Here is a 17,125-nt window from a genome sequence, read left to right as displayed (position 1 = left end):
TCATAGCTCTATGGTATAACACATGCGTTGTATGCAGAAAGTTCTAGGTTCAATTTTCAGCATCTCCTGTTAGATGGGCAGGTAATAGATGATGTGAAAGACCTCTGCTTGTGATCTTGGGAAGCCACAACCAGTCAGGGTGGACAATACTGGACCAGTTGATGGTATATGGCACCTTATACAAGCCTCCCTCAACCTACTACCCTCCAAAACGTGACTACAAATCCCAGCATTCCTGACCATTAGCCATACTAGCTGGGGCTGATAGAGTTGAAGTACAATACACTTGGAGGCCAATAGGTTGGTGAAGGCTGCCTTCTACCCTAAGATCACAGTTTGAAACACATGGAGCTGCACTTGACGTTGTTTAGCAGGGCCAACTTTAAAAGCTTTGATTCTCAGAACCTTTGAAGTGCACATGTGTATGAAATCTACCTAGTAGTAATGTCTGATATTTCATTAATAAGGCTTATGTCAAAACAAGTACTGGCATCCCACTAACAGAGCAACAAGTACATTTGTTTTTCATAAAACAAGTTCTTGTTTCACAAAACAAGAACTTAATTTCCACTACAAGATCCATATATATATATATATATATATATATATATATATATATATATATATGCATGCTTATATAATAGTTCTGTAACAGTATTGCACACTTTCGTTTTCACAGCTGGACACTTTTCTTTTGGTATTTTTAGGTACTCTTAGTTTACTTTTATTTTTTGTTTCTTACTTTATTTTACTGTTTTATAATTTGTAACACAAAATTCCCCCTTTCTCTCTCCTTCCTGAGTGAAATATATACGAAAGGCTACAGGAACTGGAAAGAACATTCTTTTGAAGATGTCAAAGAATGACCTCTTAAAATCAGGCATACAATCGAGAGTTTGCCCACCTGTTTTAAAGCGGAGAGTTTAGGGGCATGCTGGATGTCGCGAAGGGAAGAGTTCTCAGCTGCAAGCTTCTCTGTGATTCTCTTGTGTTCTGGATGATGAATAGTTAAAACTAATGCTGGATGGTTGCATAGTTTCCTTAAATACTGCAATGCCTTAAAAAAAACAGAGCCATGAAATAAGCAGTTTTGTACACATAACCATTAAAGAAAAAGTAATACAGGCATGGCAGAATACAGTGTATTTCTCGTACATGTGAAAACCTTGCCAAAAATAGGAGATGGGTGCTAAACTTATTGCCATGTATGGCTAATGTTAATCACTTCATCACAGTCACATTGTAGAAGACAGAAAAAATGTGAGGCCCATGGAACAATTATTCTATCCTGGATTCCAATAGTTCTGCATGTCTGACTGAGCAATTTGAGTAAGGATTATTCACTCCCTGTGAATAATATGCTCTCCAGCTTATCTTAAATTTCTTTGGCCTATAAGCCTGGAGAGCCCAAAGGGTTGTGGGGAAGGATTCTAGTAAAGTTTCTCTCAATCCTAAAACAAATACTGTTTTTATGGATAAAAATTATTGCCCATGTTTGTGTTCAGTGTTTTTATAGCCGAACTAAAGCTGTTCTTGGAAGTTTTGCCAGTGAACGGTTTAACAGGAAATGTTTTATAATTCATTTGAAACTATGGATGGATGCATCAGTCAGTTTCTGGTCTGTGTTGGTTTCAGTTTTAAGTCTGTTCTGTCTTATTTCTGCATTAACCTACATTTTTTAAAAAAACAAAAACCTGCACAGAAATTCATATATGCACTTTTGAATGTAATTTTCTCACAAAATACACATTTCTAAATGTATTAATGTAAAGCCCATGTTGCCATGGGCGCTAATAGTCCTGCTCCTTTCCTGCTTTTTTGCCCCTCAGTCCCCGTACCACAGAGTGGCTCATGAACAATGCAATTGTGGCTTATGCATAGTGAATCCCCCTTCTGAAATTTGCATGTGGTGTGCCCCCCCCCTCCCTCATGCGCCCTGATTGGTCACCTCCACTCTCTTCCTAGCAGTGTGGATGCGACAGGGCCTGCCTTCTCACCACACTGATTGGCCGAGCAAGGATGTCCGTCGCCTGTTAGCAGAGAGGCTGCCCTGCCTGTTTGGCGCGGAGGAAATTAATTACTGTTAAAGCTCGAGCTTTGAACTTTTTCAGAGTTTCAAAATTTTCTGCACATATACACTGCTCAAGCTTCAATTTAAAACAAAAAAGAGCAAAACTGGTCTGGTAGATAAAACCAAAAGAGTCTATTAAGGATATTTATATCCCAGCTCTGTTCACATTTAAAATCATATTCTGTACAAGTAATATAAAAATCCGTGTCCATCTGCCCAAAAATAGGTAAGGAAGGTAATCCGTAACTCAGCCTCAACCCTATAACCAAATGCTTTTACAGTCTCTCCTGAGTACTAGGAGGCAAGTGCTCAAAGAAATTTCCTGTATGAGGTCAACCTATAACCAGTTTTAGTTCATTAACGTTAAACACATAAGGAAAAAGACTATTTGGAATGAAACCTACAAGAATACTTCATATTATGCTTGCAACGTTATATACAAATCATTAAAATACTTTACATTGTAAGTTTATATAACATACATTTTCATTTTGGAAATTTATATCAGAGGTAGCACACTGAATTTGTTCAATTTAACTATATTATTTAAGCAAACAATCCCCAGTATGCTTCAGAGTCCAATCACATTTTAACTGTTCCTGCAACCATTAAAAAAAGTTGCTAGTCTGTTAAATGTTCGTTAACAAGGCATAACAAAATATGATGAAATTTTAACCTGGAATACATGTCCCGTAGCTTTAAGCTTTGGTTTTTCAGTCTCCTCGGTCAGTGAAGCAGCTGAAACGGTTTCTTCCACATCACATTTGGCACGTGACTTGGCAAAATCTTCATAAAGCTGAACCTATAAAAACAGACGGAATATATGCTTAATTTCAAATTTCCCCATCGGGAAGTGTCCAGCAGTAGCTTCCCTTTCAAAATAGAAGTGTACTCCTGCATAACCTCAGCAGCCAAGGATACTGCCATTTCGGGATTAAGCCACTGTTTTTCTTTTTGCAAGGAATATAGAAGTGCTACCAGCTTCTTCTCAGAGTCACCAAAAAGCAAGGCAAATGCTGCTAGAAAAAGGCACTCCACCCAACTATTTTTGCCCAAGAAGACAGAGATTGTTGCTCCACAACAGAAGAGAATGAACTGTCACCTTACTTTCAATTCTCCTAGGATATTTCAAAAGATTTTAAACAGCAATGTAGGCAACAAGCCCTACCAGGACATCCAGGGATTGCTCCAATAGTCCTTAACTACTATTGCAAACACATGAGAAAGCAAATTATTTACAGTATGCAAAGTGTAAACTATGGTACAAGTCAAATGCTATTGCAACAATCCAGTTAAAACAGAAGAATGGATCCAGTGGCAGGAGCACCCTAAGTAGAGTTCTGTTCCCCACTGGTGGAAGTGGGGAGGCCATTTCTGATGATTTCTCACTGTCCTGGATGCTTTCCTAACCCTCCAGATCAGATTCTTTGGTGGTGGTGGGGAATCAATGACCACTGTGTCCTCCTCCATTCCACCAGTGGATATGCTCTGTTGGATCAGAAGACTCCAGCAGATGGAAGGAGCCCTTCCATTCACGGGAGACAAAATGCTGGATCAACCAACTCAATGCTTTGAGTTCGAGAAGTTACAGACAATTAAGTCTGTGAGCACTCTATGCTTTTACTTTAGATACAAACCCAGCAATACTTTCCAAGCAGGATCATTAAAACTACAGTAAAATTCCCATTTAGAACAAGTCTACGATGTGCAGAGATTCTTAATTAGCTCTTTGGTTGCTTACTAATGCCAGAGTAATGCAAATCAAGGAACTTGCCTGTAGAGGACTGAGGATGCAGTAATAGTCTTGAATAATTTTTGGTGGAAGATCTTGTAGCACATCTTCTTTCATTCTTCTCAACAAAAATGGCAGAACTTGCCTGTGCAATGCTTCCATTGCAAGAACACCTGCAAATGACCACAAGAGGAAAGGCATGTGTATTAGTGAAGCCACTGAAATGAACAGGATCCTTCTGGCGTCATATACTGGCACGTCAAGAGCAGAACCTATGAAGTTTCCCAACAGCAGCAATGCTTTATTGAGAAATGAGAATTTGTTTCTTACCTGCCTCCTGTTCTCGACTGGAGCTGCGAGCATCCCTGCTGGCTAATATCGGCTTGCCATAGCGAGCTGCAAACTGGCGCTCAGTACCCAAAAATCCTGGCATAAGGAAGTCAAACAGTGACCACAATTCTAAGACGTTGTTCTGAACATGGGAGAAACATTAGTTAGAAAACAGAAATTGCAACAAACTGGGCCAGTTCTGATAAATTTACTGCATGATAGCGGAGTAGCATCATGACTGTCTGCCCCATCCCACTGCAAGCACCCATCTCAAAGCTCGACAGAGGTCTCGGCATCTATTGTCTGCTCATGAAAAATCTAAAGTGCGTAAGTAAGGTCAAACTGTCAAATCAATTTCTTACATAAAGACTGATCATCAAATGCATGGTTTGGATCCTGCATGTGTCACTATTTTAATGAGTTGCCCATGTGTGGGCATCCAGGAGCCCTGCAGTTAGGACAGAAGCTTATGGCGGGTGACTGTGATCCCACTCCCCACCCACCCACCCACCCGCCCGCATGTACCTTATCAGAACTGGCCAGCTATTTCCACCACCCCCTCCCAAATTTTAAGAAATTTTCCACTGCCACTTCTATCACCTTTCAACAGAAAGATGGATTACCTGAATTGGTGTCCCAGAGAGTATTATCCTATAATTGGCAGTCAATTGCTTTATTGCTTTTGATAGTTTTGTTTTTCCATTTTTTATGACATGGCCTTCATCAAGAATACAGTAGTTAAATTTAATATTTCTAGGAAAGAAAACACAACTAATCAAATTTAAACAGTTGCAAGGCAGAGGATGTATTAAAAGAAACAGAAAGAACAATTTGTCTTACCGGAAGAAATCAATGTCATTTCTCACAACGTCATAGGAAGCGACAATTAGGTTGTGCCTTTTTACATGGTGCTGTAGCCTTAAGAGGACAAAGTGTAAACAAATTAGGTCTTTAAACGTTGTACAAAAACAAAACACAAACATCTCTACAGAAATATTTTTTAGAATGATGAGTAATTTCAGTACTTCTCAAATAATCCCAACAGAAGAACATGCAATTTCAAATCGCACCTTAAAATAGGCTTCTACAATGTATTGCTTACCTTGCCCTTTCCGTGGGAGGACCAGTATAGTGCAAAGGGTTCAAATATTCTTTGGAACAAAATTTGCCCACTTCATCTACCCAATGGCCTGTAAGTGTGGGAGGGCACACTACCAAGGATGGGAGTGGAACACTATCAGCCATTTTAGTCCTTGCGTATTCTTGGGTCCTTTGGGAAATAAAACCACATTACAAGGAATGTTCTATACGGCGAAAATGCTGAAATAAGATTGACCTTGTGTAGGCTACCTGAGACAGTGATCTCCTGCAAGAATACAGATGGACTGCAGGGTTTTTCCTAAGCCCATATCATCACAGAGAATACCATGAAGCTTGTATTTGTTGAGAAAAGCCAACCAATTTACACCTTCCTGTAAATAGAAGGGAAAAATATTCCTAAGAGCAGCGGACAGGAATATAGCTTAGGCTTCTGTTGTTTAAACACACATTTACATATCAACTCTCATCCCTTCGAAGGGTCCTGACGGTCATTTAAAACAGTTTAAATGTCTTTACAGGATTTTTTTTAAAATGGAGAATAAAAGAAGACAAGAGAAAACAAATAAAATGAATCCAATGATAAAACATTAAAATATAATAGAAGCCCAATGGAACGAGAACATATTAACTGCTCGCCTAAAACAAAAGACAACAACAGAAGGGGCCAATCTTGTATGTTCCTGGGGAGGGAATGCCAAAATTGGGGTACTGCCACCAAAAAGACCTCATCTCCCATCCCCACCAACCACACCTCTCTCGGCAGTGGGACACCTCTTAGAAGAAAGAGATTCTACGAGAAGGTAAGACTTAGTCTTCTCCTCCAGTCAGGATTGACACTCCAATGTTAGGACTAAACCACTGCACCAATATGCCAACTGCCAGAAATATGGATCAGAGCCAGGAATTTGAAAAAAGACTTCAAAATGATGTGATCGTGCGCTTTTCCTTAAAATGCCTTCACTGTTAGAAAACAGTGTCAGTGTTAGAAAACAGTGTCACACAGTGCTGCTGCTAGCACACAGACATTATTTCCATTCCTGCTCATCCACTTCTTGATATTAGGAACATTTATTGATCAGTAGAACCAATTGACTTTAACTATATTCTTTATTTTCAGAGAGGTAGTTTAATCAGAAAAATAGGTGAAGGTTCTCAAATCTAAATTTTGGCTGGAAATAGCACATAGAAGACTACAAGGTGGGCACTTTTTAATGTATGATTATCAGGTTGCATAAAACTAATTTTAAATAATGATCAGATTAACTATTCAAACTAATCTAGAAAAAAGGGTCTCAAATGTGAACAGAAAATGTTGTGAGTGTGCACACATATGCAGGCACATGGCATAGGAAAGTGAGAATTTCCTGTGAGAATTTACCTGCTGGTATTTCCTGAGTTCTGCTTTAATTGGTACAGGAATTTTATAGTTCTCTAGTTTTTTCCCATCCAATAATTGTTCCAGAAAATGGCGCTCCTTGGCTTTAATTTTGATCAAGTCTTCAGACATATCTGGTGGGTCTGGAATGCCAGCCTGAAACAAGAAAAGGTAAAAGATAAGCTGAAGTTCAGGATTCCCCAGAAGATTGTTGTAATTTATATATATCAATTCTACCAGTATCTTCTACTAAAAAAGCATTCTGAAACCACAGAAAAGTATAATTAACTTGATTCAGATGGCTCAGTTTTCAGACTTTATAAAACAGAACATTAGATAAATATCTAAGAAAGACTTGCACCGTAGCTATTTACATGAAAGCAATTTTGTATAAGCATACTTAGATTAAAATTAAGAATGGAAGAACTGATGTTCCAAAATGCTAAGTAGCAGTATAATAATTCATAAGGAGAACCTAAAAGAAGTGCAGGTTTTTATGTGGATTAATGTTCCCCTGATTTATGCAGAAAGATAGGCCAAGGGCATAGAGGGTGCTCAAAGCCTTAATGACCAGGCCAGACCCATGGTCTCTCGCTGCCTGAGGTGGGAGAGAACCTATGTCGCCGCCACATTCCGCTGCCCTTTCCATCGCCGCCACATCGTACCTCCTCCCATCACGTTCCCAGCCTCCCCTGATCTTCACCGCTACATCAGCTCTTGTGGTTGTGGGGCTCTCGCGAGAGCCCTGCAGGCAAGCAGGCGGCTCTCCATAGAGTAGACGTGGTGACAGCAGTGACAAAGTTGAAACGAGAGAAACATTAGGCAGGTGGCTGTTCCAGAGAGCAGCCAGCAGGGCTCTCCAAAGCACCCAAAAGTTCCTGCCCAAAATCTCCTCAGCTATAGGAGTTTCCCAGGTTGAGGCACCGCGTAAGTGCAGAGCCTATATGTGTGATGCACAGGTGCCACAAAGAACTATGGAATTTGATACTACTTTGCAGAGCCTATTAATTATCTGGCACCATCCCGATACCAGTAGACCATAGCTCCATTTTGTATGACAAACCAGGCAACAGCCTCTAGTGGATGCTTCAGAGAACACATAAAAAGCCACCAATCAGGAAGAATCAACTATACCAAGAAAAGTGTTTTTTTCTGGATGATTTCCCCAAACAGATTCATAATGACTGGTCAGCGTTCAATGTTTAGGCTTTATAATGTTACAATAAAAACAAATCCTGTAACAGTGCCACATGCTGCACAGATACTTTATCAGTTTCAAGCCTATGTCCTTTTAACTGGCAGCTCTTTTCAAAAGTTGGGGTGGGCGAAGAGAAGAATGTAACTGACTAATTTATCTTCTTTACAACACACTTCTTTGCATATTGTCACATTCCTTAATATTCATTAACTGTTTTCCAATATTGCAATGTTATTCATGATATTGGAGATAATTTCAATGTTAGCAAATGCAGAAAAGACAAATTTATTAAGAGCCTAGAAAAGTTGTAGGACCAAAGATGAAAGAAAGATGAAAGAATGCAGTTGTAATTGAAAAAAGTGAGCAATCAATTCAAGTATCATTCTAAGCTCATAAAAATCTGATTTGAGATGAGAAAAATTCTCTCACATTTCTAATACAAACCATACAGCACTTTGACTTATTCAGGCAACTCTTTTGGAGTTTTCTCTCTCTCCCAAGAATGGGTGCTAGTAGCTAAGTAACTAATACCTACAGACTACCCATTTCTAGTAATATACCTCAAAACATCTTTTTCCAAGCTTCATTTTAAAAAAATATACTTGGTTTTCTAGCTATTAAAAAGCTTCTTTTCAATAAATGCCAGGCTTGTTAAAGACCATACTGTTGCAACAGTGCTTTAGGATCCAAGAGGCCAAAACTCACACTTGTCTACTGGCAAATCTTAATGGACAGGAAGACTCCTCTGGTAAGAGAGGCTTACTAAGACCTGCAAGTGCAAGGCTGTTTCAGGGCTTTATAAGTCAATACCAGCACCTCAAATTATGATTATGCTAGGAAGCTGTGAAGAGGTGCAGGCAATATAGCTTCAGCAGAATAGGTCCTCCTCCTGTCAGAAGGCAGGTTGCTGCACCGAGCCTCGAGACCACGCTGCAGCGGTCTACCCACGAGGCCGCAAACTTGCCCTACCAAGATTTTGTGAACACAACAAAAGGTACATGCTGCTATAGTTCAAGTCTTTCAGCTAGAAGACAGAGGAGGACACAATTTCCCCCAAGACGGGCTCAGATATAGTTTCTCATTAATTAGTAAGATTCATAATTTATTAATGAACAACCTTGTTTATAGACTTTACAGTGAAAACGTAATGAATTACTTGATACTGATACGATCATCTAACTTAACATCCACCCTTGCTATATTCATTAAATAAACACACACACACACACACACACACACACACTACTGTTTTAACATACTATTTATGCTCATGTAAGATAATAGAAAAATCTCATTTTGGAGCGATGTGGAAGAACTGTATTTTGGCCATTTCGCAAACTTGCCCTCACCTTAAAAACAGAATTCTTGATCGCTACAATGAGAATTAAATATTGTCTAACCCTGGCTCTCAATGGTTTCTGCAATATTTAAATTATTCAGCACAGATTATTAAGTTCTAACTCCCTATTAAGGGCACCAAATGAAAAATAAGAGCACTGAAACATAAAAGCAAGTATTTACTGCCTGATGAGATATAGACTCAAATTAATTGTGTACATGACTAGAGAGAACAAGCAGGGGTATGAATAAAACAGGATACAGATCTGGCACCATCCAGTTCAATTCTCCTTTAAAACGGATAAACCTTCTAGCAGCTTCCATTGGAGTTGCATCTACATTGCTAACATTTGGGGTACAGAGTGGCTGTACCACAAATAAGCTCAAACTTTTATTTTATTAATTTTTTAAAAAATTGAAAACTTAATCATCCTTTCTAGATGTAGCCCCCACACCATCCATCTGTTTGAGGAGTAGTAAGATCCTCAAACACAATTATGGGTATCTCATAGCTCAGCATGCTTTGGATCACAGATTCTTCAAAGGATACTGAAGCTAGTTCTAAGGGTTGTGTTTCCCCCTCCACGTTATGCCCACTCTCTTGCCTGGATCCAATTCAGACCAAGTTCAGTAAAGGAAAGCTGCTCTGTCCAGGTGAGGGGATGGGTGAGCAGCCAAGCTGAGTCAGGCTATCAAGGAGTGGCACTGGACCAAAGGGCAGGAACTGAGCATATCCTTCCTCTAGTTACTTGTAGAGCTACCATTTGTCCAGACCCTGATCAAATATGATCCTCAGAGCAAGGATCTGACATGCACAGATAGACTTCCAAGCACAGCAGACCCTTCTTGTACCTTAACAATCACTGTTTCACAGGTTCAAGTATCCAGGAGTTAGAGAAGACAGATTATACCTATTTTCAGCCAGGATAGGACTTTAGACTTACCTCAAGAGGCATTAATCTAATTAGTGTTGCAAAGCACTGAGTGGCCATGAAGCGTACACTGTCTGTCTGATCACTCATTCGGCCCAGAACTGGCACCACGAGAAGAACTATGTAGGGAATAATTCCAACATCTAGTTGCTCCATTACAGCTGGATTAGCAATTAAGGAACTTTTTGTCAGGTTCGCAGTTATTTCTATACCAATAACAATTCTGGATTATTTAGAGTTTAAAACATGTCTTCCCTCCTAATTCCAAGCGGATCTAAAACCATAAATGCATCTAAACAGGAATATTAAATTATATAGGCTTGAATCTTAATTTCTGTAAGGACGGTTCCCCTCAAGAAACAGGGCTTCCTTGCCTTTCCCCTCCTGCTGCACCCCCTGAAATGATAATCCTGAGGACTAGGGTACCTTCCAGAAGGCCACGAAATGGGGCAAATGGTGGAAAATCAGGGATACCTGCAATAGCATGAGCATCTTCTGTTCATATATGGCACATTGGGCTCTAAGCCATAATTACTGCAGAAAAAATATATCCAAGATTTCGGATGCAAATAGTCCAATTAAGAACACAATTCGTAACCACCGAACACTGTAATACTTTTTCTATTATTTATGTCACATGTTACATAAAACACCTTTCAGCTCAGCCCTGCAAAATATTAAGAAAATGGATTAAAAAGGCACCAAGGTGGAATTTTAATAGTTTATACTATATTGTGCAGTATTAATCTTAATGGAAAACAAGCTTGATTTTAAAAGGAAACAGGCTGAGTTATTTGGGCAATAAGATAAGAAGTACCACTATTGGCCTTTCAGCTGCCAGAGAAAGCATTATATTGGATAGATGAAGCATGTGGCTGTATGCAAGCAGCACAGAGAAAGCTAAATAGAAGTTATATTAGGCTAAGCCACGTAATACCCACTAGACTGAATCTCTAACTTCCATGTCAATGTGATGTAGCAGAAGCCTGTTCAACTTCTACCAAAGAGGTCTGAGTTTAATTTCCCACTCAACCATTTGCCTACTTCCACATCTCACCCTAACATACCTGTCATAATTCTTGAGAGTAAAATATGGCACACATATATGTATACTGCCTTGGTTCAGAGCTGGTGGAAGTACAGGATACAAATGTAACAAAATCAATGGCCTGGTTCACACGTAAGAAGTCACCGTGGGTGAATTTTCCTGTGAGGGGTTGTCAATGCCGTGGTAGCGGCCATTTTGAATATTCGGAGCACGGCAGGAAGGGGGCAGCATAGGGTCTCATTATGCACAAACCCAGTGAGGGTGGTTTATTGAGGTGGTTGACAAGCCACCCCGCAACCCTAGAACAACCCATGGGTTCTGGGAGACTTGTCCACCACCCCAACAAACCAACCTTGCTGGGGTTGTATGTTACAAGCAGCTTCAGCACAACCATGGCCCACCCCAAATATCCAAAATGGTGTTCACTGCTGCAACAAGAAGCCCTGTGGGGAAATTCACCCACGGTGCCTCCTCATTACATGTGAACCTGGTCAGTATGTATTTCTGTTTACTGAGTTCTCATAAGCCCTTTTCAATCCTGCTTCATGGCTGCAACTTTTATAATGCTAAAGTAGAAGATAATCCTTTGCTGTTTTGCCTTCCCTCTCATCTGCAGATTCCTCTTTTCATCCCCACAAGCACTACTAGGCATTACACTTCAGTTTATTTCTCTTCTACCATACACTCTTTTCAATTATTTATCCTTTTCTTCCTCTAAGGAGCTCAGGGCTGCACATCTCCCTTCCCAACCCCCTCTGGTTTTAATCAACTGCAACACTCTATCCAGTGTACAACATGAGACTCTGGATATTAGGGCTCTGCACAGAAAAAAAAATATTCGCCTTGAAACCTGCCTTGACTCAGAGGGTTTGGAATGACTTTGCACATTAGCTCAGTTCCAAGACAGAGCCTTGTCTCATTTTCTGAAGCCTTAGGCATCTTTCTCATTGTTGATTTCCCCATTATAGTCTAATATCTTTTGGCACACTGCTTCTGGAGCACCAGAATAAGAAGCTCTAGCCTCTCATCCTAGTTCAGACGGGGAGGCTGGGACTTGTCATTCCACTGCTTTCCTTCCTAGACATCTCTTTGTGGGCCCGTTCAGACAACACACTAAGCCATGGTTAGGCCACTAACCCTTTTGCAGCAAATAGTGAGCATGTTTAAACCACGGTTATGTAGTCAGCATTGTTCGGAATGGTCCACACGACATGGTTCACACAACACAGTAAACCCTAACTTTTAGCTCAAAATGCTTAACTACTGTAGTCTAGAGTGCTGTCTGAACAGTGTCACTGAAACCTTTCTGCTAACTATGGAGTTCAAGAGGCACAGAGATTGTCCCACACAACTGTAAGGATGATCCGTGCCCTCGCCCCCATTACTATTCTCTCTGGAGGGACAGTCATCCCTCCAGAGAACAGTAGCAAACAAGCATGGCAAGAGGAAATGTGGACCCCTCTTTTTGCTACTTCTCACATAACATACTGCTAATGCTACACACTGCTCAGAATAATTCAGATAATGGCTGGTATTCAAATGCACACATGTGGATTTCTATTTGCACACAAGGACATTTCAGCCTACCCCCCACACCAAGGCTGCTCATGAAGGCCAGGAGATTGCCAGAGTGGCTTTGGGCACAACACAATCTCAGTCGAATGAATTAACTATTTCTATTTAAAAAAAAAAAAAAGCATCAGATGAAACTGGAAGCATTATATTAAGCCAGCGAGTTAATAATGTAGATTATCTTCCCAACTACTGGAGCAAGATGTTTCTGTGATGCTGTAACAAATTTGTTGTTGTTGTTTATTCATTCAGTCGCTTCCGACTCTTCGTGACTTCATGGACCAGCCCACGCCAGAGCTTTCTGTCGGCCGTCGCCACCCCTAGCTCCCCCAAGGCCAAGTCCGTCACCTCCAGAATATCATCCATCCATCTTGCCCTTGGTCGGCCCCTCTTCCTTTTGCCTTCCACTTTCCCATCAGCCTCTTCTCCAGGGTATCCTGTCTTCTCATTATGCGGCCAAAGTACTTCAGTTTTGCCTTTAATACCATTCCCTCAAGTGAGCAGTCTGGCTTTATTTCCTGGAGTATGGACTGGTTTGATCTTCTTGCAGTCCAAGGCACTCTCAGAATTTTCCTCCAACACCACTGTTCAAAAGCATCTATCTTCCTTCGCTCAGCCTTCCTTATGGTCCAGCTCTCGTAGCCATAGGTTACTACGGGGAATACCATTGCTTTAACTATGCGGACCTTTGTTGTCAGTGTGGTGTCTCTGCTCTTAACTATTTTATCAAGATTTGTCATTGCTCTCCTCCCAAGAAGTAAACGTCTTCTGATTTCCTGGCTGCAGTCAGAACATACTCTCACATATTTGTCAAGGAAGGGACAGCCTCTGATCACCAGTGTTGAATTGACTAGGTATAGCACTCTTTCTAGAACACTTTTTTATCCAGTAGCAAAGCACTACCCCATGTTAACCGATGCAATTCTGGGGAAGATGGGGGAGGGGGAAACAATTCTTGTGCATTTTCTATAAAGTTCTTTCTGCTACAAAGCTTGGAATAAAAAAAATCACACATACTACGCTAGTCAGAAACAAAGAACTCTGGTCCTGGAGAAGCAGTTAACATTTATTTTTACCCCAAGTTTCCACAAAGCTTAGGAAATGATTCCAATAAATCGTACGTTAGGAGAGTATTTGGTAATTAAAGGTAACACATGAGCAATTCTGCCTCGGAATTAGGAAAGGATACAAGCAAGGGCTTCAATTGCACCCTCTTGCTTGGTGCTGTCATCTATTGCTCCCAGCCAAGGAAGAACCTTTTCCAAGAAAATGTGAATGGTTTCTATGGTAGCTATTTTGCTCATTACACCTACACACCGAGCAGCCATGTGCCTCACTGCAGTGTTGGGATGTTGAAGGCACATACAAAGATAAGGCAAGTGCTGTATCAACTGCAAAAAGAAACAATTTGTCAGTTACTAGGTAATATTTAAGAGACTGTTTTAGTTCATTAAAACAGTATGACTTGCATAATTAAATACACAATAAAGTACAGTAAAGCCAGTGTTTATTTCAGGATGTAAATGAAAAACAGAACATATGAGGCGATCAACAGCTTATATGGTTTGGCTAAAGACATGGCTATCACTTAATTAATACTTTCTTTCCAATTAAAAATATAGCCAAAAATATTACTACTGAAAATCACTTTTAAAATAGCTTCAGAAAGTAATTTGCATCTTTTAATGCACAATGTTACTGCGACGCTGAGAAATGTGCAACTAGTCAGTGCTCCGTTTTGAAAAAGTAATGTTCATTTAAACATGGGTTCATAGCTTACATGATTTATTGTCATTGCAGACGGCCGTTACATTCCTACTATTCTAGGAAATGTGAAAAGCCAAAAATCATATGCTCTAACATGCAAGATATTTAGAATACCTACATTTGTAATTGAAATAGTGTTAGAAGTTACATCCAAAACAATTTAATTACCAAAGGGTGAAGCTGAATATCCATAGAAGCTGCAGTTGTTTCAAAAACCTGTAGTGAGTTCACCAGTTCCTGGGCTGGACCATCTCCTTTTTCCAAGAGTGATTTTCGATCTATTTGAGAAAATATCCCATATCAGATTATTATTATTTACATTTATATACCACCCCTAGCCGAAGCTCTCTGAGCGGTTTACAAAGGTTTTAGAAGTGAACTTATAAATGCCCCATACCTTAAGAGATATACATACCAAAACTGTTTATGTCAATACTGTTCCTTAAAGAACCAACCATAGCATCCCAGAGATGTGGCAAACCAACCGCCATTTCACCACCAAAATGTTTGGCAATAGTGGATAAAGTAAATTCTGCTCCTCTCCTTTGAACAATATAGGGCTTCTGAGCCTAAAATGTAATCAGAGGGGCAATAAGAAGGTTAGGATGCATACTCAAGTACATTTCTATCCATCTCCCAAAATAAATTAGGAGGCTGTCTTAGACACTTTGCATATCAAGCTGGTAACAGAAAGCTGCAACACAAAACACATCAAAACTATCCAATCAGAGTAAAACTGGCAAGGTTAAGGAGCAGTAACTGCCAATGATCAACCAGCACCTTCAGAACAGACTTACAACTATAAAAAAACACTTATATCATACACAAAGTGTGATATAAACAAGAATTAGACTGGTATCTAAGACTGGGTTTGGAAGACACAATAACCCAAGATGGGTTAATTACAATGGTTTGCTTAACCCATCGTGGGTTATCATGTTGTCTGTTGGGATGTTTTTAACCCATGATGGCTTATTTGTCTGAAATAAGACACTCTAATAATCCACCGTCTGCAGTAGGGTTTATTTAATCCACTGTGGGTTATTGTGCTGTCTGTTGGGCACCATGGGTTATTTTACTTACTGTTCTTTGGGGGAGCTCTATGTGTAATGGAAACTCCCTGACAGTTTACTAGCCAAACCAGCATACATAGAAACCTCTCTCAATTCATTTTTTAAAGGGGAGAGAGAGAGAGAGTTGGGGGGAGTTACAGGTAAGGAAAGGATGCAATCATAAAAATCATACATAGAAAATCTATTATTTCCGTTTTTATGTTATCTCTTTTGTCTTCACAGAAAAATCTGGATACTTAAGCAAAACCATATGATCATATGCATCTATAGTGGAATACACCATAATGATGCCACTTGCAAAATTAAAATTTGAATTTTGTACTTACTTCATCAAGCTCTGTAGTTACGTTTCCACTACTGCTTGTAGGCAGATCTCCTATTTGGGCTTTGGGAGCCTTTGGTGTAGGACCTCGTCGGCTTGTGATGGCAAATGCAGCTTTTTGATGCCTATACAGTGTGATTATACCTCGATGCTTGGTGACTGTGTGATGCATCCCATCTCTTTCAGAATTAGATCCTACAATAAATAAAGGTGGCAATTAAAAACATTTTATAACTAGGCAGCAAGAAAACCCAGCAATGTATGTTTTTCTGTAAGAATTTGGAAGTGAAAGGGAAAGTAGAGGAATAACAGAAAGGAGACAAGAGAAATACAGAGTCTGAAACATCGGTTTCCTAATAAATGTGGAAGCTGAGATACAGAAAGGAGTACAGTTACTAGAACAATGAAATTCATATATATAGCTTTACGACAAAGTGGCATATTGGTAGGGAATAAGGGAAACGAAAAGTACATTATTCCTAGAGAGAAAATGAAATGTTCGGAAGTTGTCTCCATAGCCTTGCCTTGATTGTCCCTGGAAGAGGGAGTTTGACACATAAATTCCCTCCGCTGTGGGGAAGAGTGAATGACTGAACCATAGTTATTAAAAACAATGGATCTCCCCTGACACAGTAAAGAGGCTTTATTCTCCCAGGGTGAAAGAATTCAGTTAATTGTGGGACAATCATTTCTTCTCCCCATAATGAGAAATAGAGGAAGCTCAATTTCCACCCAATCCTTCCATGGGTGGATTGCTGGGGAAAGTCAACAACTGCCTTCATGCATATGATCAAACCAATGTCATTCCCAAGGAAGAAGCCCGTTCAAAACAGGAAGGGAAAACTAGAAGCATTAAAAGCTTAGCACAATGAAACTATTTATTTAAAATGTTTCTCATTTAAAAGCTGAGGCCCTTTTAACATGACAGAAATATAAACAAATGAACTATAAACCAAAGACCACTTGATAGTACACAGATTAAAACATTTTAAGGACTTTTTGTAACGTTTTCCTATTCTTAGAATCCAAAGATCCTCCATCTGCCAAACATAATATCCAAAAAACATCCATGAAGTATAACAAGGCAAAGATACCACTTTCATTGTTAGCTTGAAAAAGCTGCTTCAACAGTTCATCAAAGGTCATTCAATCATAAATTTCCCAAACTGTTTTGGACAGCCTCTATACTGTGATTGAGTAATTTAGTACATCTAGCATTCGTTCAGGCTCCAAAAGTTGTACAAAGGTTGAAACTTCCATTATTCT

General features: G+C 39.7%; 1 protein-coding gene across 1 annotated transcript in view; it reads right to left on the bottom strand.

The window, feature by feature from the left end:
• BTAF1 (B-TFIID TATA-box binding protein associated factor 1) overlaps window positions 1-17,125 on the bottom strand; it is a 65,901-nt gene that overhangs the window by 8,771 nt on the left and 40,005 nt on the right. Inside the window, exons 21-34 of the mRNA XM_063132866.1 lie at window positions 15,864-16,054; window positions 14,880-15,033; window positions 14,633-14,742; window positions 13,887-14,088; window positions 10,090-10,238; window positions 6,613-6,765; window positions 5,484-5,605; window positions 5,236-5,403; window positions 4,974-5,051; window positions 4,757-4,886; window positions 4,134-4,275; window positions 3,846-3,976; window positions 2,748-2,873; window positions 905-1,057 (exon numbers count right to left, since the gene is read on the bottom strand). Of these exons, the coding sequence (XP_062988936.1) occupies window positions 905-1,057; window positions 2,748-2,873; window positions 3,846-3,976; window positions 4,134-4,275; window positions 4,757-4,886; window positions 4,974-5,051; window positions 5,236-5,403; window positions 5,484-5,605; window positions 6,613-6,765; window positions 10,090-10,238; window positions 13,887-14,088; window positions 14,633-14,742; window positions 14,880-15,033; window positions 15,864-16,054 (2,009 nt within the window). The remainder of the gene's footprint in view (window positions 1-904; window positions 1,058-2,747; window positions 2,874-3,845; window positions 3,977-4,133; window positions 4,276-4,756; window positions 4,887-4,973; window positions 5,052-5,235; window positions 5,404-5,483; window positions 5,606-6,612; window positions 6,766-10,089; window positions 10,239-13,886; window positions 14,089-14,632; window positions 14,743-14,879; window positions 15,034-15,863; window positions 16,055-17,125) is intronic.

The sequence above is a fragment of the Elgaria multicarinata genome, chromosome 8, assembly GCF_023053635.1.
Source record: "Elgaria multicarinata webbii isolate HBS135686 ecotype San Diego chromosome 8, rElgMul1.1.pri, whole genome shotgun sequence".
In the NCBI taxonomy this organism is placed as follows: Eukaryota; Metazoa; Chordata; class Lepidosauria; order Squamata; family Anguidae; genus Elgaria; species Elgaria multicarinata.
This window is presented reverse-complemented; position numbering and strand designations above follow the sequence as displayed.